Source organism: Acanthopagrus latus, chromosome 3, assembly GCF_904848185.1.
Source record: "Acanthopagrus latus isolate v.2019 chromosome 3, fAcaLat1.1, whole genome shotgun sequence".
In the NCBI taxonomy this organism is placed as follows: domain Eukaryota; kingdom Metazoa; phylum Chordata; class Actinopteri; order Spariformes; family Sparidae; genus Acanthopagrus; species Acanthopagrus latus.
The window spans coordinates 21,016,002-21,039,547 of record NC_051041.1 but is presented as its reverse complement, the minus strand read 5'-3'; the positions used below and the strand labels follow the sequence as shown (position 1 = coordinate 21,039,547).

Below are 23,546 nucleotides of genomic sequence, written 5' to 3'. Positions count from 1 at the left end.
GCGGCGCTGCTTCTCATGATAGAAAAGCACAAATCCAGCCAGCTCTGAGGCACCTGCTCAGGCATCTTCGTGACGATCCTGATCCCCTTGTCTTAACCTCGCTTACATGAACTCTGAACAGGCTTAAAGCTGAACTACAGCGGGGAGTCTGGAAAGATTAGACCAAAAGCTCAGGTTGAACAAGGTAAAGGAGCCAGAAAGTAAGATCATTTGAATCGTAAAGCAGCTACCTGCCCGAAAGTGGGACATATGGATTAGTGTTCAGAGCAGGTGAGGATGACAGGAAGAATATGAAGAGATGAGAATCAGTGGTCTCTCAAAGGAGTCTGGATGCTTTTAAGGGGGAAAAACACCAATAAGAAAGTTAGAAAGATGGACAAGTGAAGACCTCCTCTTTTTAATCATGTCAAACCTGTCTATTCAACTTAAAGAGGGCTGTGTTTTCACAGAAACCCGACAGAAAACCATCTCTGATGAATAAGCTGGAGAGGAATCTGTCCAGTAAACAGATTGCTGGCTTCTGTATGTCAGAGCAGTGCCAGCAGTATTGCCCGATGACCCAGGCCAATAGTCTCCCCTCAGCCACAGCTGAATTAAACAGCTTTGCGTTGAAATTCTCGATGCACGGCTGAATGAACAAGTCAGTGATTAGCTGCGTCCGCACTAGAATCTTAAACCAGAGCAGAGAGAGGACAGGCAGACGAGACTTCTCCTGCGGGACTTTAACTCATCATTTAAAATGTAGTTTTTCTGCTTGTGATACGGAGCATATTTGTGGTGGACTGAGACAATGAGACCCCAGCATTGTTGTCTGCATGTTGTACAAATTGTACAACATTTTTAAAGGGTAAGTTCACCCATAAATTAAAAGGTTGTTACTATATTTTCACCCTCATGTGAAAAGAAAGTGGGTGTTTCACAAGTTCACAAAATACTTCATACTTCATACGAGAGGCGTAACAAATTATCACACAATTCTGCAGTTCACTTCAGTCTGAGGAGTATTTTGGCGTTTTGAAATCACTGTTTTTGATTTTTTCGGCCTCCAACTTTACTGTTCTGTATAGAAAAAAGCTCCAAAAACCAGCTCTAAACAGCAGACAGGTGAAGTTAGCAACTAGCTGGGGAACATACTGGAACATTTAGCAACTAAAACTTCTTTACAACTCAGAATAGAATGTATGTGTGTGTTATATTTTCTGCAGGATGAGGAAACTCCACTCCAATGTGAATGTTGCTCTGTTAAAAGAAACACTGTGAACAAGTTCACCATATCAACTTAAAGGGGCACTATGAAGTGTTGGAGGAGAAGTTATAACTCAGAATTGTGTTATCTACAATATTAATGAGGTCATAATACACACTCACAACAATTAATTTTTTCCTTAACCGAATAAACAAGCTGTTGTCAGAGAAAAACAAGGTCCCCAGAAGCTGGTAAGGTGGCAGGTTCTGCTAATGCAAGTGTAGTTAAAGAATGAAACTCCTTCAACCTTTCCTGGGTTGTTTAACATGTGGCATGTTGATATGGCTGTGTAGGATGGAAAGTGGAGAGATTGGAGACATTGATGGAGAAAAAATCAAGATATTCTTTTACAGATTCAAGAGCATTACCTTCCATTCCTCAGATTGATCTTGTGACCTGGTTGGGAACCATTGCTTAAAATATTAACATAATCAGCCATGGTTACAGTAATATGTTCCACTGATGCTGAAAGGCAGTGAGTTGTAACAAGTTATGATTTTGTGTCAATAAATATGATTTTCTTATACTTTTTGTTTTAACTTGTAATGAGCCAGTAGCCATTTGCTCCAAACCACCTCATTTAGTGTTGTATTTACAGTATACAGTTCAGGAGAGAGAACACCATCTCCAGCACTTAACGATGTTGTAAAGCTCCAATAATTTTCCAGGGAGTCTTCCATCTCAATGATCATCCAGTTCTCAAGACTTTGTGCTGTAGCAAACAGAGCCAAACTGCATTTTAACAAGCCTTGTAAGAATCCCCTGCAGAATAGCAATCAACGGCAATTAAACGCCTGATTAACTTAGCATTTCGTCGATTCCCCGATACTTTGTGTATCTCTCAAATAAGGAAATAAGGAGTGTTTTTGTCAGGGGAGCAAATGCAAAACAGGTCGGGTGTACAGCGCAGTTTAAATAACTGTGTTTGATTGAGAAAAACATTGCGTGTGGTACCTAATGAATCCCACAGTGTTCATCTTAATGAGGAATCAGGAGTTCTGTGTGGGTGGCATCCCTCTCTCCCTCTTTCTCTCTCTCTTCATCACTGTCTCTCTCTCACCCACCTTGCCATCTTGATTGCTACTTATCTAGGTCATCTCGGTGTGTTTTAATCACCGCTGGGTTGCGAGAGACCCAGTTAGGTGATGAGGCCCACTTCGTTAGTCCTGCTGCAATTATCATTGTTCGTGCTCAGCTGCAGCTGCTCCAGTTCAATATTCACAAGATGCTTTTTAACCTAGATCCTTTTTAGCCTTTTAATACGTTCAACACCTTTATATCATAAACTGGAGACACAGGAGCACATTCGGTATTGACCTTTTAATTTCGAGTGTGCGTCAGTGAATCCATTAGACGGGATTGATCTCCATCCCTGCTGATTTCCCAGATGAGTAAAGGTGGATGTGTGACATCAAGCCGGCCCAGTAATATTGTCCACTCGCTGATTTCTGACAGTCCTGATGGATGTAATATGTCTGTTTCTGTATTTGGTCGACATAAAACGGCGACGCGCAGAGGAAGCCGTGCTAGAATCCAGCCATAATTCTCTCTGTTCTTCCTGATCTCACGCTGCTCTCTATTTAAAAAAGTGACAAGCTGCAGATTTCTCTCAGCGGGCCTGCCAGCAGTGTGCATCCTAATTATTTGATTACCGAAGACAAAATTTTAAAAAAAGAAATTGGTTCTTAAACACAGAAGAAATGTCTCGGAGCCGGGCATTAAAGCAGCACAACGACAGGCGCATGTGCAGCAGAGCAGAACACACAAATACAATGTATCTCCATCACAATGCACATGTGCAGGTCAGATGTCGCTGTTGTTTGGCTCCTCAGGCTTCACTGTTTTTCTTCCTGTTCCCTTTCCATGAATATGACTTGTTGCTGTCGGCAGGCATTTTCAGTTTGGAGTAGACCATTACCATGACCACCACACCGGATCGATCATGGATCCTATGACTGTCAGTTTCTGTTTTGATGCAACAATGAAGAGTTTCTTTCTTTCTTTCTTTCTTTCTTTCTTTCTTTGCTCACTTCATCCTAATTTCTAGCAGCTGCAGACAAACGTTTCAGTGAAATGGTCTCCTCAGCTCAAGTAATAATTGAGATGACTGCACAGAGCAGAAGACAAAACCCTGCAGCCATCTGACAAAAGGTACAGAAGCTGCTATACCACCAGACTACAGAGCAGCTTCCCTCCTCAGGCTGTGAGATTCATCCCGTTTTTTTGTTTTTTTTTTCCTTTTGTTTAATTATCTGTGATGAAGCTAAAAATTGATAATTGATAAAAATTGAAATGATATCCTAAGTTTGTGCCTGCTGGATGTGTAAATCATGGACGAATGATGAGAACTTGAGCAGTGATGGTGAGTCCTGTCCAGTCACATAAGAGCTGCTCAGTGGTGCATGAAGCCACAAGAGTTCGAACTTCTGTCACAGATCTACATTGTGACAGCTGCTTCTGTCACAATGTAGATCTGTGGGAAAAGAGTTGCTTTGGTCCGCTGTGCATCACGTGAAAATTCAATTACCACAAGTTAGTCACTGTGTCAGACTGGCTTCAGAAGCTCTTCCCAGGGGCTCGCTGTAAATAGGCAACTGTTACTATAGCTTACATGCCAGCAAAACTCATAAGCAGATGCCATATCTGTGGACAGAATCTATGCGTACTACAAGAGTATTTGCAGACTTTATCTGAATTTTTTTTTGTCCATAGATCATTGTTTTAGCAGCTAACAGCTTGCACACAAGTGATATGGGCTTTAGGCTACTGTTAAAATGAAATAGTGCACATCTTGCTAGCTTTACTGCCAAGAGGAAATGACAAAAGTTGTCCAGAGAATCAATCTTTTTTTTTTATTTTTTTATTTTGAAGATAGACCATTAAAATTGAATCAGGTGATAATATTTAATATTGTGTTTTGCTTGGGTAGGAAATTCTCAGAAACGGTATGATAACAGTTAAGACATTCACAGTCTTAACCTTTACATGGGTATTTGACACTTTATTAAGGGTTATCTCATAGGTGCAGTATTTCCCACAGCACTTGAAGGCAGCATAGCTCCATCGTCCTTTTTCCATCTGCTTCCTCGTCTTCTACCCTGACACCCTGCCTCTGTCTGTATGTGGGAGGGTGTTGATGCAGAATTAGTGTGTTAAGGCCACTCTTCCTCAATGTGCTCTCATTCTGTCACCGCCTTTAGCGCTGGGTATGTGCGTGTGTGTGTGTGCGTGTGTGCGTGTGCGTGTGGAGTGGGTAGCAGGTGGTCAACACAACCACACCTGTTGTTAATGTGATGGAGTATCAGAGCTTATATAGAATACTCCATTTATAGCACATTGGACACACACATGGATGATGAATGGGATGTGGTTTGACAACATGACACAAACAGGCGTTGTTTGTCTGTGGCTGTCTCACACACACTTGCTCATATCCGCTGGTCAGAGTGTGTGTGTGTGTGTGTGTGTGTGTGTATGTGTGTGTGTTTATTTTTGTGTATGATATCTTTGGGGGTTGTTTCCTCAAATTTTATCTCCCACCTCCTCCTCCTCCTTCTCCCCTCGCAGTCCAAGTTACACTTAACAGATTAGTTCCACAGTGATTCTCCCCTCGCTTAGAGAAGATGTGTGAGTGTGTGTGTGTGTGTGTGTGTGTGTGTGTGTGTGTGTGTGTGTGTTAATCTTGCTAAAAACTGGGATTCCCCTAAATTTGAGTAACATTGCTCAAGGACTCAAAAAACATCAGACTTTTCGAAAGCCAAGTTGAATAAAGGACAAAGGCTCACAGTTCAAGCACACACACACGCACGCACGCACACACACACACACACACGCACACGCATGCACACACACACACACACACACACACACACACACACACGCCTAAACTGTCATGGGGGTTATGTGTGTATTTGTATGCAAGGAGCTCAGCTCAGTTCATTAATCTTGTCTTTGTTGTGTCAAGGCAGACCTAATTAGATTACATTACACACTCTAATTCAAGGCAACCAAGCAGATAGCACATGAAATGTTGCAATATGCTTTGAGCACACACACACACTCACACACACACATGCACACACACGTACACACAGACACCAAACATCGCAGATTTAGACTTCATCACTCGTTTGTCAAATGCCTCTGTTAGCACCAGAAGGCTGATTTGATGTGACAATGAAACTCAGATTCGCACCAATGTCCGCGGGGTCAGAGCGCCGCCGCAGCGACGACTACGCAGACTGCCGGTCACAGGAGGCAGAATGAGCAACACTGAATGGCTGCAAATACATCACACACAGCTATCAGCTTGTCAGGGGGAATCTGGGTTATTGCGATGCGTGTCTCTTGGCGTCAGTCATTCCTTCTTCTATCTCCCTGCCGTCTTTCCTGTTACTAAAATAAATATTTGGGCTTCGGCTGCTCCAGAAGGCCTCATCTTTCTGCCGTCTTTGACAGCAGCGCCCTGCTTTACATTCAGGAGGTTACTGACACTGAGAACTTGATCCTCTTCTGAGCAGCCGCTGGAGCATCTTAGGTTATGTAGTTGTCATTCTGAGACTGCAGTTAGCTGTGTTCAGTCATTTACCATGTTGCTTAAGCTCACTTTAACAGAGCTGAATGATACACAGTGGTTAATACTGTTTCATTGAATAATTCTGCACAACCAATTTAAACTTTTGCAAAACATGTTTTTATCAAGTATCGAAAATTACTTAAACTATCAATCATATCACTGTTATGCAACACTAAAACTCACAGCATGTATTTAATGCTAATAGTGGTCTCTCAAACAAAACAAAACAAAAGATGTAAGTATGATAATGGGAGTTGTTGTCTTCACTGTTATACAACCACCTTATCGGATGAATATCTGGCTGATGTGACTCAGGCCGAAATGTTCATGGATGAGGTGTTTTACTAAAGTTTATTTCACGTTACGTTTAGTCACGTTGGCTGACTTCCCTCCTCACACGCTGACGCTCTTCTGGAAGTTATAGCAACAGGCAACCAGATGAAATGCACCGTCACCTTGGGTTTGATCATCGGTGGAATGATCATTAAGATAATGTTAGTACATAACTCAACAGAATGCAGAATGCAATGGTCCAGTTGTTTTTGCCTCAGAGTAGTTATAGTTTCAACCCAGTGTCGTTTTAAAAGGAAAGAGGGAGTTTGATGTTTATCCTGAAACAGCTCATTTGGGTGTTTTTTGATGACTTGTCAGTGATTGATTCAATATTATTCAAAGAGTGATTTAGGCCACACATACCTAAAGCCCAAAGTTACTGAAACACTTAAAAAGTCCCACATGCTCATGCTCATTTTGGGTTTTTAATGTAAAAAACAAAAACAAAAAAAAACTGTGTCGTACTGTCCACATCTACAGCCTCAGTCTGATCTGATTGGCTAGCTCTCACAGGCCTGAGACTGCACCGGCTAGCTTGTTTCTTCTTCCATTTTGCCTTTTTGTTTTTACAACCATGAGGGCAGTGAGTGAGTAGCTTTGACATCACAACCTAATGGAGGTCTTGAGAGCTGGTTTGAAGACGCACTTTCTTAATATGGTCTGTGTGCATTTCTCTGCTGATTGAGCATTTTTCATACTTTCACAGTATTTATACAGCACCTAGTGTTAGTATGAAAACATTCGTTTTTTTCACTATGCATAATTTTAATAAAAGATAGATACATTTATTAACTTAGCATTTAATTATATTCTTCATTTCGTCATTTGTTGATCCCACGGAGAAGTAACAGCCAACTGCCTCGTTGAGTCTCTCGGTTCTCATTAACTCCAGATGCCAACAGATGGCGGCCATTTTCTCTCCCAAGCTAGCCCTCCTGCCCAGCAGCAGAAGAGAGACTGAGCTGGAGTGAGGGCAACTGGCAACTGTTTGCTCAGGTGTTAGCAAGAAGTAAGCTCACACAGTTTATTCTATCAAGTAAAAACCAACTCCATGTACAATGATTAGAGGGTACTGCATTGTTAGTTTACTAACATCTGAACAAAACATTAACAAAAGGGGGAATAGTGAGTAATACTGGGGCGCTGACATGCTAACGTTAACATTGTGCACTCATGAGAAACAAAGCTGATTGTTGGCCCGAAGCTTACTTTTATTTTCTGTTTGTGGAAATGTTTTTTCTCAACAACTGATTTAAGCTCTTACACCTGTGAGTAGCTGCTTATACGTCTGTGTATATTCCCTTGTGTAACAGCACAGCTTTTAATGGCAGACATTTTTTTACTCTAAATACATAGTCGAAAAAGCACAGGTGCAACTAAGGCCCATAAATCAGACACACCTGAATGGAGTAGATAGTGTTGTGAGAGCCAGCTGTGTTGTTCCTGCTGTGGCTTGTCAAAAATATCTGCCTGGAAAAAGCTCCTCAGTATCCATCAACAGCTTGACACCCTTTTCAGTATGATTAATATTTCCATTTTCACTATACAAATATGTTACATTCACACTATGCAAGCCACTGTGGACAAAAGGTAGAATCAGTATTGAATGTTTTATCAGAAATTATTGTGTTTTGAAATTTAGATTGAAAGTTGGATCAAAATAAACTAGTAAACAGTATTTTAATCAGTTAGTCATGTCTTATTGACTTTCATGGAGGTTTGTTTTTGTATAATACAATATGACAGAAGTGAGATAATCTTTCTTTGTAAAAGGTCACTTATCTGACAAATCATGAAGATGATAAATATGTTGGTAGTTTGAGGGTTAATGTACAGCAGGACATGATGATACCGGTGTCGTTATCATTATCTCTGTCACTATTGTCATTATGCTACCCAACTAGATGGTGATTCTCAGTGCATTTTTCACCCTGCCACTTTCTCTACAGTGATTGATTTCCCTGCTCCACACTCTTATGAAAATTGATGTTAAAGGTCTCTTTCTTGGCCTCTTTTTCTTTCTCCAGTCAGACGGACAGTGAGTGGTCACAGCTGCTTTGAGCTCAGCACACTCAATTTTCAGCTGTCTGTACTGCTGTCGGTGCAAAAACAGTTCCATATACTCCATAATCTCCAAGTAAGTCCATTCATGTGTCTATCTCTTTTACTAAAATCTTGCATATTGCTAATCAGATTTTTATAACACACTCACTTTTGCATTCTGGGATTTTCAAAGTGAGATTGAATGTCTGAAGGGGGTGGACTGTTGGAGTAAGATGAAATGTGATGAACCCAGGTGTCCTTCTTGTAATGATCTGCCTTCAGGACCTTTGTGTTTATATACTGACTACACCATGTGCACAATCAATCAAAACAAGACAACACAAATGCTGTGAATAGACTGTCACATTGCATCTGTGTTGCCAAGCTAGCAGCAGGGCTCTATGTATCGTACTGTTGCGTTGGTTTTGTGATTGTTAAGACCAAATGTCATATAAATTGCCATGAAAATGTGTTTTTGTGTGCCTAAATGGTTCTCCGCTTTTTTAAAAAACAAAAACAAAAACCAAGCACAATAGGCAGGATGCAGTGATGTCGCCCCTGCCAAAAAATGTTGGGTTGAACTTGTTTTGCATGTGGGAAATTGAGTCCTGGCAGTAAACTGGCTAAATCCCAACAAAAGAGAAAGTAAATGCTTCTATCCTATTAGTGACCAGCCTAAGGTTAGGACAGCTTGCCATTTCCAGCGTGTAGGTTACCAGCTTGGAGGCTTTTGTTGTTGTTTTTCGTCTCAATTTTAAAAAATGGTAACAAGCAGAGGGCAGAAGGGGAAGAGAATTTAGATTAAATGAGTCTTCCAATGGCAGATTGGTACCAACAGTCTAAATCCAATGACTCAGACTACCACATGGTTGACATTTTGGTTTTGTAGTAAATGTCTCTACAGCAGCTGGATTGATTGTCATGAAATTTGGTGCAGACACTCAAGGTCCCCTGAGAATTAATCCTTCTGAGTGGGTTAAAGATTTCCCCTGTTAGTACGGTTCAGCAGTAATCACTGTCTGATTGTCCTGAGCAAGTCAAATGTCACACCAGGGTAATAAATCTTGCAACTCACCTGCCTGATTTAGCAAGCTGTAAAATCAATCAATCAATCAATCTTTATACACATAGTTTTTTTTTTTTTTTTCCAGAGTTGATGATGGAAGTTGTTATGGAGTGAGCCATCTCACTTCAGCACAGTTCAGCATTAATGTTAATAATAATAATAATAATAGAAATAATAATAATTACATATTTTATTTATATAGTGCGTTTCATGATCCTCAAAGAAACTTTGCAAAATTACATTTAAAAAGTACATTATAAAAGGAATCCAACACATTAAATACATGTAGAGAAACAGCACCACCACACATGAAAAGCCGTTCTGAAAAGGTGAGTTTTGATGTGATTTAAATGTGGTCAGGTTGGCGCAGTTAGGAGAGAGAGGTCCAGAGGGACGGTGCAGCTATGGAGAAGGCTCTGTTAATTTAATTAATGTTGAACCCTGGCTAGATATCTCAGTCAGCTGAGTTCAGTCTTTCAGGTTCCATTCAGAATTAACTGTGATGATTCCCAGAATTTTCATCTCATATATCTTTAGAAAAAAGCCCATTACCCCCCCCCCCCCCAACACATTTTTAGATATATCGCCAAAAAACCAATGACGTTCCCACCAGCCTCATCTTTTCATCACATTGGCTTACTGACAAATGTTAGCATAAAAGACCTGACACACCTGATGCTCCTGTTGTCAGGGACGGCCCTTGTTGCAGGCTTATTGTCCGATTCAGCATTTAGAATCGGTGAGAGAAATCACACCGATTGGCTGCTCAGCTAAGTGGACCTGTGCACGAAAAGAGAAACAAAAACAGAAAGGGAAGCCTTCAGCTTTTTATCCATTTGGCGTTGTTTTCCCCCTTTTTTCCGTCATCCGCCTCGTTGCTAGGGCCATTTGTAACTTTTATCTGATGTATTCTCCATTAGGAGTGGCTATATTTGCTATTTTAAGTGGTATCAAAAAATGATGCCTAATCATTACAATGGTTTGTATTTCAGCTGACTGGTATTTCCTTCCATGCAGGCGCAGAACGTGTGAGTGTGCTGGCCCCCAGCTGTAGTCGTTGCAGTGTGTTCAACTGCAGCTTTTTGGCTGAGACACAGGAAACATGAGGCGACACAAAAGTTGGCCTTCTATGCAGCTTGATGTTGGAGGTTAGTGTTTTATATAGGGGCCTGAAGATTCTGAAGTAAAGTAAAGATAGTAAGTGTGGTTAACATTTGCAGGTAAATATTATTACCTGCAAATATAAAACAAATACAAATAGATATTTTAATACACATGTTGTAAGAATTTTAACAGGCCAATTTCAAAGCACAGAGCTGCTTGCACGTCTGTACAGTCTGTTCCATCTGTATAAGTTGGTACCAGTTTGCCACCGGCTGGGTGCATTATTCACTGGGGATGAGATATTTGTTGCTTCGCTTATGGCTGCTTGTATTTTTGTGTGCTCTGGGACGGAGGTACATTCTGTTGCCTTCACTTTCACACTGGATAAGTTCAATACTCAGCTGTTATCTGACGACATAAACCCTATTTCTAAAGATGACCTTCAATTCTATGGACGGTATTTATCATTATCAGATATGCTACATGCTTTGACTCTCTCTCTGTCTCTGTCTCTGTCTCTGTCTCTGTCTCTCTCTGGTTAGCGTGCTTCAGAGGGAACTGTGGGTTTGACACATCGAAGTGGCATGGCCGTTTTCACACTTCACAGATCATCACATGTAGCATGGCAAGAGCTGGGAGAGGAAGCCCGCCGTGGCAGATGAAAGAACGAGAGAAATGAAAGCTCTGAGGAGGAGGAGAGGAATATTTGGGTTTTGGTTTGTCAGACTTTATTTTACTCCTACCAAGACGACACACACAGACAGTGACACACACTGTCGCTCTCAAACTTTCACTCATTACCAGCTCTCTCTTCCCTCTCCTTCCCCCCCCCGTTTGAAGCACCAATCTCTTTTCCTCCCACACTCTGTCTGTCTCTGGAGGTTTTTCCTTCCTGACTTTGTTTCTTCTTCCTCTTCCTCCCCGTCCTTCCCCCTTCTGTGTGTGTGTTTTCTTGCCCGTCTTTTTATCTCGTCACCGGCTGCTGGATGGCATTTTATTCTCTTTCCTCCACACTCTGCTGCTCTTCTTGGTTTGGCACAGCTGTTACAACCCTACTCAGTCACTCACTTCACTCTGCTTTTTCCACACGCACGCATGCACACATGCATACACACACACTAGCACACACACACACACACACACACACACACACACACACACACACACACAGTTCTTCTTCCTCTCTTCTGCCAACTTCACACTGTCTTCTGCTTCTCTCTTATGTAAATGTCTAACTCTTCTCTTTTCTGCACCTTGCAAACATACACACACACACACACACACACACACACACACACACACACACACACACACACACACACACACACAGAGTCTTGAGTCATATACCAGTTCTCTCCACATTAGCTAATCTCACACATCACCATTCTCACATTTCCACTCGCTCTGATAGGTACAGCACACACACACACACACACACACACACACACACACACACACACACACACACACACACACACACACACACACACACACACACACACACTTTTTCCCACTAGCTCTCCCCACCACACATATTGGTACACACCCTCTCTCCTCTCGCTCTCTCTTCTCCCTCCCAGTTACACACATTCTCTCTCTCCCTCAGTCCTCATCTGCACCTCAGCAGAGTTACATGTTGCCTCGTCGCAGCCAGAGAGCAGAGCGGCGAGCACAGACTGCCTGACCAAACATAAAGAAGAAGCAAGACGAAGGGAAGTCTCATCTCTCCTCTCCGGTGTCCAACCACCTTTTCTGAGAGGAAGAGGAGGAGGTGGAGGAGAAGGAGGAAGAGCAGTTTTCACACTGTCCTGACTCAGTTTGTCGCCTTGAGCGGAGGGAGCGGTAGAGGATGCAAAGGAAACCGGAGGAGCTGAAAAGTTGGCTCTGTCTCACTCCGCTGTCCATCCATCCCACACAGCTGACCAAACTTTTTTTAAACCAGGAGGAGGAGGAGTAGGAGGAGGAGTAGGAGGAGGAGTAGGAGGAGGACGAGGAGGACTTTTGAGGGTGAGGAGGAAGGGGAGAGACAGCATCCCTCACGCTGTTCACTTTTGTGCAGACGTGTTTTGGTCGGTCAGTAAGCAGGACCGTCCTTCCAGAGGCAACTACCCATGTGGCAGGAGGCTCTGTGGACCCGAGGACGCTACCTGCTGGAGAAGAGCGATGGCGGCGAGGGCGGCGAGGGCCCCGAGATCCTGGGAGATGGGTGTCCAGGGTTTCAGGGTGAGGTGTGCGTGGAGGGTGAGAAGCCCCAGGACTGGCTGTACGAGTCCTACTACAGAATGAGCCAGCAGCATCCGCTGATCGTGTTCCTGCTGTTGATCGTCATGGGAACCTGCCTCGCACTGCTGGCTGTGTTCTTTGCTTCAGGACTGGTGAGTGAGTGTGTGTTTACAGTGTGTGTGTGTGCAGACGTGAGTGTTTAGACAGGTGTTTATAGGTGTGGGTAAGTTTATCCATCCAGAAGGAAGAGGTTATTGTAGCTTGAAATATAAATGCAGCACATCAGCGCCAATAAACAGGGTATTTGATTACTGTTACATTTAACAACATTTTCACAAAAGTAACAATTTCAACATTTTGTCAAATTTTGCACTCTTGTCACCAGAAACTCTTCTTCAGGGTTTAAAGAGTAAATAGAAGAAGCCCTTTGTAGTTAAAGGAATAGTTGCACATATTGGAAATTGTCCTTATTTGCTTTTATCCAGAGAGTTACTAAGAGAGAGATACTGTTCAATCATCATGAAGGTGGAGCAGGCATAGTTAGCTTGGCATAAAGACTGAAAACAAGAGGAAATAGTTAGCCTGTCTTTGTCCAAAACATACAAAATTACCGTTTTAACACATCAACAAGTTTTATGATTGCATATTTCATATTTTCCACACATATTTGTTCAATCACTATGCACAGGATGTTAGTAAACTGTTTGTAGTCCAATTAGTATTGACTTACTTCAGTTGAGAGGGCTTTGATTGCAGGTTTGATTTTGATTGAGGTTGTAAAAGGTCGAATGCATTGACCGAAATGCATTCTTGGAAAACCCTTGGCTATTGTCTGATGACAAGAAACAATTTGAGTTTTTTGAAGAAATTATTTGCATGTGTCATATGCAGTTATCTATATATAGAGATTAGTCATCTCTCAACTCCAACTCCATTCTCGTATTTTAAGTCGCTAATTGGACTATGAACAATAAACGGCACACAGAAGAAGCATTCTTGGCCCAGATATCAGTTCTTGGTGATCCAGGTATCTGCTGGCTGTTGCCCAACAATGAGGCAGTGCAATACATCTTTTTAGTATTGCACTTCCATAAGGTTGAGGAACTCGCAAGAGACACATGTAACAAAGAATAGCAATAACCAATAAAAAGAAAAGTGCACCACCCACAGAAACTCAAACAAGTGAACATGACAGTAATGCGTACATTGAGTGAGAGGTGATAGCTATTTTTGTTTGCCTCATTCCTCTTTGCTTCCCTCTAGTACAAGTGATGATCAGAGTTGCAGTCATAGAGCAAGACCAAAGTTAAATGTGTTTTTGTAATGAACCTCCATTAATCAAAGGAAATCAAAGTGCACTTTAAAAAGTCAGAATAATGGTCAGCATGTGTTTTAAATGTGGTGGAATGTTGCAACGTGGATGCAATAAGCTCTATGTTTCATTAGCCTTTTTGTTACAATCACAGAGAAGTGTTATATAGAATAATAGAAGAAGAGTTTAAGCAAGAGACTGAATGAGACAGGGAGGCCCATGTGCATGTGTATGAATATGTGTGACAAGATAAGTGGCCGTGAAGCGGCACTTTAATTGCAACGCCGGGTTTGCAGAGTGGATCAAGAGCGGGATGAGAGTTTAGTTCGCAGCTATGTGGGTGTTGGTGCTTTTGTCAAGTGAAAAGTGTTGTTTTGGCCACAAACACTCCACCACAAACACAAGCTATTGTTTCTCAAGTATTGCTTTTGTGTTTTTATGAAATAACCGTACAAAAGGAAGCCCACTCGTTGCTGTGGTTGTTGTTTCAAAATGATCAAAATTTCACTGCTATATGTTCCGCGGGATCTGCAGCTTTTCTCTCTGTGTGCGTCATGTGCGCTCAGAGAAGAACATGGAGGTCAAGGTTGAAACCATCAGTCAGACATCAGGGGGTAGGTGAAATCCTCAAGTATAATACAAAAAAGAATAGATATGTTTTGTGAGTGATCAGCTTTTTTCTTTTTGCTTTTGGAGGCATTTAATGACTGGCCATGATGACAAATACTGGGGGGGACACATTTCTATTTTTCATATTCTAGGAGTGGGAGGACATGAACCCCCGCCCCCACCCCTTGTTCCTGTTTCTAGCTTGCTTACTGGAGGCTCTGAAGTCCTGATATATTCAATTGAACTACCTAACAGATTCATTCCCAGGGGAACCTCCACCTAAATCGAACCCTTTACTCCTATTTAAGACAAATCAATAGCTCTTATTGCCCCAGCTGGTCGATTTAATTCTCCAGGTTCTTCTCTTCTTCTCCGGCTGTGTTCACAGGTTACATTACAATCTCCTCTAATAATTTCCCATCATTCATAATTTCAGTCTTTTTTTTCCAAATTTGTTTCTATTAGATGAAAGACATACCTGTCTGTAGTTATGGAGTGGTTGTTCAGTGAGCCGTGTGTATTTATTGCTGCTGGAAGAAGAAGAATGGCAGGAATAAATAGAGGGTAGGTTTGGAGCTGGCGGCCGGGCAGCAGAGGGAGGGGAGGATGTTGTTCTAAGGGTTCTGGCTTTATCAGTGAGCCGGCAGAAACCCGACCAAAGCAGCACTAATGCTCCTAAAATTACTGCAGACTGTTATCTTTCTCCTCAGATCGGGCCTGGGGTGCGTGAATGTGGTGTTTCTAAGGCTCCTCCACCCATATTATACTCTGTGTGTGTGTGTGTGTACATGTATGTGCTTGCATGCATGTTCTTTTTCTGACCGTGTGTGTTGTTTGGGTGTGTTTTTCTGAGGAAGTCTCTAATTTCCTTAGGCTTATCTAAAGATTTTTGAGAAAAATGTCTTGAAGACAATTGATTGGAAAGTGTGTGGGTATATGTGTGTATGCTTGTGTATTTTTATGCTCTAATGTCTGTACAGTACCAGCAGTTATATGGCAGTATGTTAACTGAAAGGCATTTGACAGTTTTAATAGAGATCATTATTAATATATGTTAATCAAACATTGGAAATCTTTAAATCAGACAAAAGAGCTCCCTTTCTCTGAATGATTTATTGCAATTGATTACATCAGCACATGTTCAATTATTGATTTGAATTATCATTACAGCTCTAGTTTTTCCAGTTTATTATCATTTTCAACACATTTGGAGTCTTTGCATTTCAAGAAGTTGTTGATTTTATATAAATAGCCTTTGCAAACACATATTTCGCACCACCTGTCTGAGTTTGATTGATGCAGGGCAGTGAGAGCAGGGTGCGTTTGTAATGATGGATCACATTTCTATTACATGGGGGTAGGAAGGTAATTGAATGTGGCAAACTGTGTGTTGTGACATCAGTGGCTTAGGTGTGGTCAGAGCTGCCACACCACAATGCACTGAAGTCCGACCCAGAGATTCTTCACACCAAAATCTTTTTAGTTTTTCTGGAAAAAATGGGACATCTTGTTAATTTTCCACAATTCTGTGCTCATGATTTTATTCTCATTAAATGTTTTAGATAAATCTGTGGTGTTCTCTTAACAGCCAAGTTAATTTGTTTTACTTCTTGAAGAACTTTTTTTTTTTTTTTTTTTTTTTTAATGATGGTGACCTCAGGATAAAAAGGCCAAACAAAAGTCCTCTGAAAGTAGATGGCAAATCGAAATCCCAAATTCCCCCTGTCCCCTGTCAGTAGAACAACATAATGTCTCTGTGCCTCACTGAACACTTACAAATCACTGTTGAAAAGTTAAGCATGGTTTGGGTTCAAGTAAGCATGTTGTTGAGGTTAAAGGGACCTTTGTTTCAAAAATGGTCAGCACATCACTAAGGTTAGATTTGTCTGACTCTGATATACATTTTCAAGCTAACATTACGACTTCTGTAGATTCTTACCATTGATAGAACACTCACTTTCTCAGTAACAGTTTCGCAGCCATGTTATCACTTTCTCATGGCCTATCTTTAGTTAATTATTATTTGCCTTGGTTTTTGCTTGTATGAGTGTGTTTCATTCTGGTTCGATCCACCTCAGCAGCTTAGTGCCTGTGCTGTCCCCTCTGGCATTTTTTTATCTGGTCATGAAACAGGCATTTCTTCATCTTGTGCTGATGAAGTCCCCCACCCCAGGGTTCTGTGATAAATGTATGTAGGACCACATAGTTGAAGTGAAACTTGCGCAAATAAATATAATCAAAATACTACAGTGTGTGCCATTAACAAGCCAACCAACCTTACAAGCAAAAAGCCTTGATCTCCCTTAGTGAATAACTGAAGGACTACTCCATCTTCATCTAGATCTTCCGCCCACACCATCCTCAATGTGGGGCTCATAGAGACGAGCAGAGCTGGCTAACTTTAACCATCCGCTAACTTTAATTGGGATGAAACGCATTAATTGTGTGGCTCCTCTAGGCTTTCGAAATACGGTTGTATTTAATAGATTAAATTATGATCAACAAACAAGTCCTTTTGTAGGGGTTGTGATGCTTAAAAAATGAATCCACTATTTTACAGTCTCTTCTTTCACAATATAAGCTCATATGAAAAAGTCTTTTCAGGCAACTTTATCACATGGCGTTGTAATTACACGATGGCTACTATGTCAAATTGGGTTGAGAGCCAGGGGCTTGATTCTGACATTTATTCAATGGCATCAGTCAAGCTCCTAAAAGGTTAAGTACTACACTTCCCCTAATAGATATCATTTGCGTCTTTTTTTTTTTTTTTTTTTTTTTGTTAGAAGCTGCCTGTCCGGTAAACAGCCATAACTTTCTAACTGAAGCCTCAACTTGTAACACAGACTTTCTCTTAGGTCTTCATTCTACAAATATCCCCCAGAGCAACACAACCATTTTCACAGATGACGCATTTTGTACTTCCCATGACAACTAAACTGACTTTGATGTGTAAAATATGTGGAGTGTCGCTTTTTAGGTTGCGAAATAGTTCCATAGTTCCACGTGGTTGTGATTTTTAGTTCAGGAGTAATTTCTCTAGCCTTCAAGTTAAAATTTAGATATCCCCCAAATTTTTATTGTTGATAAAATACCCACGTCACCTCAGTTACAATATCATAAGTAACCATGTTACTATTCGTACATGGCCATACCTCACATTTATGTTATTTATTATTCGGCTGGTGGGGGTCTTTGCTTGTATGCATGTGATTCAAATTGGTTAGATTTACTGCAGCTCTGTGTCGCTGCTGTGACCTCTGGCATCTTTTTGTCTGATCATAACACGACTATTTCTTCGCCTTGTGATGAACCCATGAATCCTCCCCCTCGGGTGCTGTGATGAATGCATGTATGATAAAAACTGTATCACCGACAGAACAGTAAGTTCTCTATAAAAGTTATTTGGCTTCCAAATTCGCTTTAGTGTTATTCTAATAATTGATTTCATAATCTTTTGTGTCAAATGTTGGACACTCTGCAACCTGTGACCTGTTTTAACTGAGTGCATTAACACTCCTCTACACCACAAATGGAGCACTTGAGGAAAGGTTTGTTGATTATTGTCCTCACCAGACTGAGAACAGATAGAAGAAATCTGCCTTGAGTGCTGCTTCCTCAGGCATTGATACATTTCAAGCGAGAACATGGAAAGTGCATACACTGTCATGATTTCAACATAAGCATCTGTACCACCTCTCCATTTCTCCTCACTTTTCTGACATGCAGTATTTGGTGTGTTTGTGTCATTTCATTGCTGTATAATTAGATTACTGCATCACCCTCTCTCTTTCTGCTGCTGCTGCTGCTGCTGCTGCTGCCACATCTTCCCGTTCCCCCCTTTTTCCTCCCAGTATAATAGCTGGATAAGCCAGACTGGGCTAAAAAAGGAAATAATTGTTCTGGATGACAATGCAGTATATTATGGCAGGCAGGCACTACTCCCGCCCTCTATGCCATGTCAAGGGAAGTAGCTTCAAATGGGTTCAAAAGGGTTTTAACAGGATTAGATGGCCTACAATCAGAAATGTGCAAAGTGCAAATGCTTCCTTTTTTCTTACCACAAATACATGAAAACACAAAAGCAGCCCCATCCCCCTGTAACCTGTGTGTATATGATTGTGTGTGAGCATGCAGCCAAAGGAAGGGTCTTTGTCACTGATGTCCACTCAGGTATCCCTGCAGTGTTTAGAGTTTGCAGCCTTGCTTACATCCTCATTGGGATTCTGTCTGCGCTCCAGGCTGACTGTATAGCTGGCATGGCGTCAGCAGTTGGATCCCATGGGATCCAAGCACCAGACCCTGACTCACACCACCTCTGCTACACTTTGCTGCTACACTAATACACAGCAAATATCTCTTTTCCTGCACTTGCTCGGGCCAAATAGCTTCTGCTGTACTCAACAAGTCAACAAACTGTCAAATCAGCCATAAATTCAAGGTTGAATCTGTTGCACGTTTTCGTTCTGTTACATAAAACCTGCTCCAGTGAAGAGAATCCAACACATTTCTATGCCCACTCTGATGTTCTGTGGCATCTAATCACACAGTGGTTTGCTAATTTAACATCTACATCTACTGGACCTGTCAGTGCAATCATGACTTTGGAATAACTTTATATGGTTTACGTGGGTGTTGGGCAGGAAAGTGCACTCAGTGTGTGGAAGCTCTCAGTCCTCTCTTTGAGCAAATGATGGTGATTTGGCTCCTGTTCCATAATTTACACAGCATGTAGAGGGCAAAAGGGCGAAGAGAGTGTTTTATTCTCACCCTCGAACACATTTGTGTGTGTGTCTGTTTGTGGTTTGTGCTTGTGTGTGATGGGTTTTTTGCATGATTGCAAATATGTTTTTCAGTCAAACTCAGAAGAGGTACTTCGGTCATAGAATGTATGATTAGAAATCTCCTGAGCACATACACATGCAGAGGTTATGGACAGGTCAAAGGGACGAAAGTCCTCAGGATGAGAACTGAAAGTCGCTCAAATCGTCTGCTAACACAAATCATTTATCACAAAGACACAGATGAATCCATCTCACCTGAATCTTTGCACACACTTTGGGTCATATTGTGTCCATATTTCCGCCATTTAATTGACCCATGAAATATTCATCTTATCATAAAATGTGCTGTAGTGATTATGAAAATGGCAGAAATATCATTTAAGCTGTAAAAAGTTTTCATGAGTCATTATGTCTGATATGAAGTCATTTTTTCCTGGAACAAATGAAAATGTGAGATCATTTGGACTTGGGTATGGTCATTTAAAAAGGAACAGGAATATCAAGCTAGAGTGAAGCAGATAATGACAAAAATTCTCTGCCTCGTGAGGCAAAGCCACCACCAGCTTCATGTCTTTTTTAAGAGAACTGACCGGTTAGGATGAACAGTTTTGGTGTGCAAGTATTTTCTGAACATTAACAAGTGTGAGTGAGAGTGACAGAGGCAGTAGAGGATGAACAGGTGGGTGAGGGAGGTCTGCTCAGTGACAAAGAGATCAAGATTGTGAGTGTGCGTGTGTGTTGACAGTGTTTAAATGCTGACTTTGACTGTGTGAGTGCAGAAGTGATGCAGTAGCACATTCTCAGGGCTCAGACTGTCTGTCTGCCAATCTGTGTGCCGTCTGTTTGTGTGTGTGTGTGTGTGTGTGTGTGTGTGTGTGTGTGTGTGTGTGTGTGTGTGTGTGTGTGTGTGTGTGTGTGTGTGTGTGTGTGTGCACGCTGTGAGTGTCCTCATTAGTGCACAACACATTCTTTTGTTATTAATATGTTAACTAAAATTATGAACAGAATGTGAGGAAACACCAAGGTAGATGTTGTGTCAAAGACTAATGTGTCTATGTATTGTGTTGAAGAGATGTCCACATAAGTTAGCATGCTATCCAGCTAGCCTTGTGCCTGAAAATCTCATTCTAGCAGTGGTCCAAAGCTTCTGTGCTAGTGGTGTAAACACCTGAATTCCAGCTAGCTGCATGGCTAACTGAGCTAACAAGCTAAAGGTAGCTTAAGTTAAGGATGTATAGACAAAATACAGTTAGCAGCAGTTAGCAGGCCTCTATTTGTTGGAATGAATTCAAGGAGGCCAATTCCTATTATTTCACATTTAAAGCATACTCAGAACTCCAAGTGTCTTTGGTAGATCTTTCTGTGGTCCTCCATGATAACTCTGGAGCATACACAGTGCTGAGGTCTGTGCAGAGTTCATAACTTTATAGAGTTGCAAGACGTTTCCATAGTCAGACCAAGTGTATTTGTGTGTGAGTAGCCTACCGAATATGCAAAATGCACATCAGTATGTTTGTGTTCAGCCTAACTCACCAACCCTGAAATTGTATAAACCAATAATCCTATCTCTCTCTGTCTTTCTCCACCCAGAATACAGAGGACCACTTGACGTTCTTGATCACGGTTCCCGCTGCTCTGTTCCTTTTCCTGTCCATTTTCATCCTCGTCTGCATTGAGTCGGTCTTTAAGCGGATGCTCGGCCTCTTCTCACTCCTTATATGGGCATGTCTTGTCACCATGGGTTACCTGTTCATGTTCTCAGGAGGGATACTCAGCCCCTGGGACCAGGTAGATACATCTGTGTGTTTGTTTTGTGTTTGTTTTGTGTGTGTGTGTGTGTGTGTGTGTGTGTCTAAAAGCGAGTGAGTCTAAAAGAACATGCAGATGCAACTGTGGGCCAAACTGTATACAAAAGCAATGTTGTATGTCTGCAATGAATATGATTGATTTTTTTTCTTTTAGCTCCACCCCTCTTAGTTATATTTGCAATGCCTGTCAAGCTTTCTGTTCTTGCGCAACACCTTAAACTGATTATACTGACAACAGTGATGACAGACTGACCATTGAAATTCTTATTCATTTCTCAAACAATGGGTTTTTGATTTCAGACAGTAAAAGTAGGCTTTATATTTCTAACTAGCGACCGTCAGATTTGCTCTCTGAAATGTTGCTGGACAATTTTAGCAATTTTATAGCTAATTAAGCTGATTATATCATCTCCAGCTTTCTTTTTAACATTTCTGTATGACTCGCTCTGGCTCACTTGATGGCTACACGCAGCCTATCATGGTATTATGAAAGGCCACGGCTAAAGCTTTATGTTCCATTTCAAAAGTCAGTCTCCATTGTACAGTGTGCAATGGAGAGCATGGTAGCCCTAGTGTCATGAGTATGATAAGGATAATCTTAAGATCAGACTGTTATCTCAGACTGCTTAGCTATTAAAAGGGCCAAACAAGACAGAATTAGATTCATGCTGCGTTCATATTTTCCAAATCTGTTTTGGGGTTGATCAAGCTAGTCAGGGCAGAAAAACTGTCCCGCAGTCACTCGCACAAAAAAACACAACTACATCTAACTTCATCAGTGCTGACTAGGAGATTGAGTCCAGTGTGCTCAAGGTGGGGGGAAAAAGAAGGAAATTGGTCCAGCTGTGATAGACTGCGCTCCTCACTCAGAGCTCTGAACCTGGCACAGGTCAGACAGCCCCGCCGAAAAGTTGACAGTGCGAGGGAGCTCATCGAGTCAGTGGATCACCAGACTAAGAGGAATGCACATTTTGTATAACAAGTCTTCTTGCGTTTTTGTCTTTATAATGGACCTGTTAGTTACAGATGAATGGATGCCTGGCTATTTAAAGAAAAGTTAAACACAACTGACATCTCTGCTAGATATGGTTACTGCTTTGATTAAACAATCACTGTTTGAGGCATGATGGTGAGTAAATAGTTGATAGTCAGAGAAAAGTCATGAACCACAGGGCACAGTGCCAATTCACCAGTCAAATGTGTGTGTGTGTGTGTGTGTGTGTGTGTGTGTGTGTGTGTGTGTGTGTGTGTGTGTGTGTGTGATTTTTGTTACACTTCTATCCATCAGTGCCTTTGAACATGAATGTGTGTGTGCGTGTGTGCAACTGTGCTCTCACGCGCTCAGGTGCGAGCGCAGAATTAATTCCACATGTGACAAGTGTTAATGAGGCCTGATGAAAGCTGGAGGTGAGCAGATCAGTAGACAGACACATTAGTTTTCGGTGCCAGACTCCTCTCTCTGTCTCAGGAATCCTATTTTCTCATGCTACCGCCCTGTCTCCCCCTATTCATCAAATCCCATTTTCTCTACCCAGCTTCTACACCTGCCCCCTCCTCTCCTGTTAAGACCTCCCCTCCACCCACCTCATCATGCCCAAATGTCCTCTACCTTTCCCTCTTTATACCCCATCCACCCCTTCCCTCTTTCCTCTGGGGTGGAGATATTTTTACCATCAGCCACCTGTGAGAGCATAATCATTCTGCATTATTAATCGCTCTCTTCTGTTCCCATGTCTCTCCCACGTATCTATCTATCTATCTATCTATCTATCTATCTATCTATCTATCTATCTATCTATCTATCTATCTATCTATCTATCTATCTATCTATCCGTCCATCCATCCATCCATCCATCTAAGAAAGAAAGAAAGAAAGAAAGAAAGAAAGAAAGAAAGAAAGACACTTGCACTTGTAAGGAAGCAGAAATCCAGTGAAAAGAGAACAGCTGGAAATGCTGCTCGCTCTCAGTGGGTTGGATTGATTGTGATTACTGAGAGAACAGCGTGTCTGATGGAGCACACAGAGCTAATAACAGCAAGGGCCTAAAACACAGAGAGAAACAGGGAGACAGAGAAAGAGAGAGAAACTGTTTCTCCGTCATTCACTTTTAACCCCTCCACCCTCCCCAAAGGCTTTTTGTACACACGCACCCAAAAATATCTTGTCCTCATACAGTAAAAGCCATGTCTGCCAACATCTAGCTGCATTACCCTATTAGTCTGGCCTTTATTCAATTCCTCTGAAGGCCATGGCACTCTCTAGAAGGCAGATTAAACACACCTGGTTCCCCAGAATCAAGACTGACCTGCGTTTGAGGGTGTGCTTGCATCCAAAAAATGCTGCTCACACTTCTAAATGCTAAAATGAGCAAAGAGCAAAACATTTGTGAAGCGGGTATTCAAGCGTGCATATGTGCATGTCTGTGTGTGTTTGGAGGCAAC

General features: G+C 41.7%; 1 protein-coding gene across 6 annotated transcripts in view; it reads left to right on the top strand.

The window, feature by feature from the left end:
• The first annotated feature begins 7,089 nt into the window (after positions 1–7,089).
• Positions 7,090–23,546, top strand: part of adcy2b (adenylate cyclase 2b (brain)) — a 54,709-nt gene continuing 38,252 nt past the window's right edge. For 2 of the 6 annotated variants that reach the window (XM_037093446.1, XM_037093448.1), the window contains exons 1-2: positions 12,480–12,743; positions 20,887–21,084. In XM_037093446.1, coding sequence (XP_036949341.1) covers positions 12,480–12,743; positions 20,887–21,084 — 462 coding nt within the window. Of the gene's footprint in view, positions 7,165–8,182; positions 8,293–10,281; positions 10,413–10,910; positions 11,085–11,767; positions 12,744–20,886; positions 21,085–23,546 lie in introns of those variants that run through there. The other 4 variants (XM_037093444.1, XM_037093443.1, XM_037093445.1 and 1 more) reach the window with 4 other exon arrangements.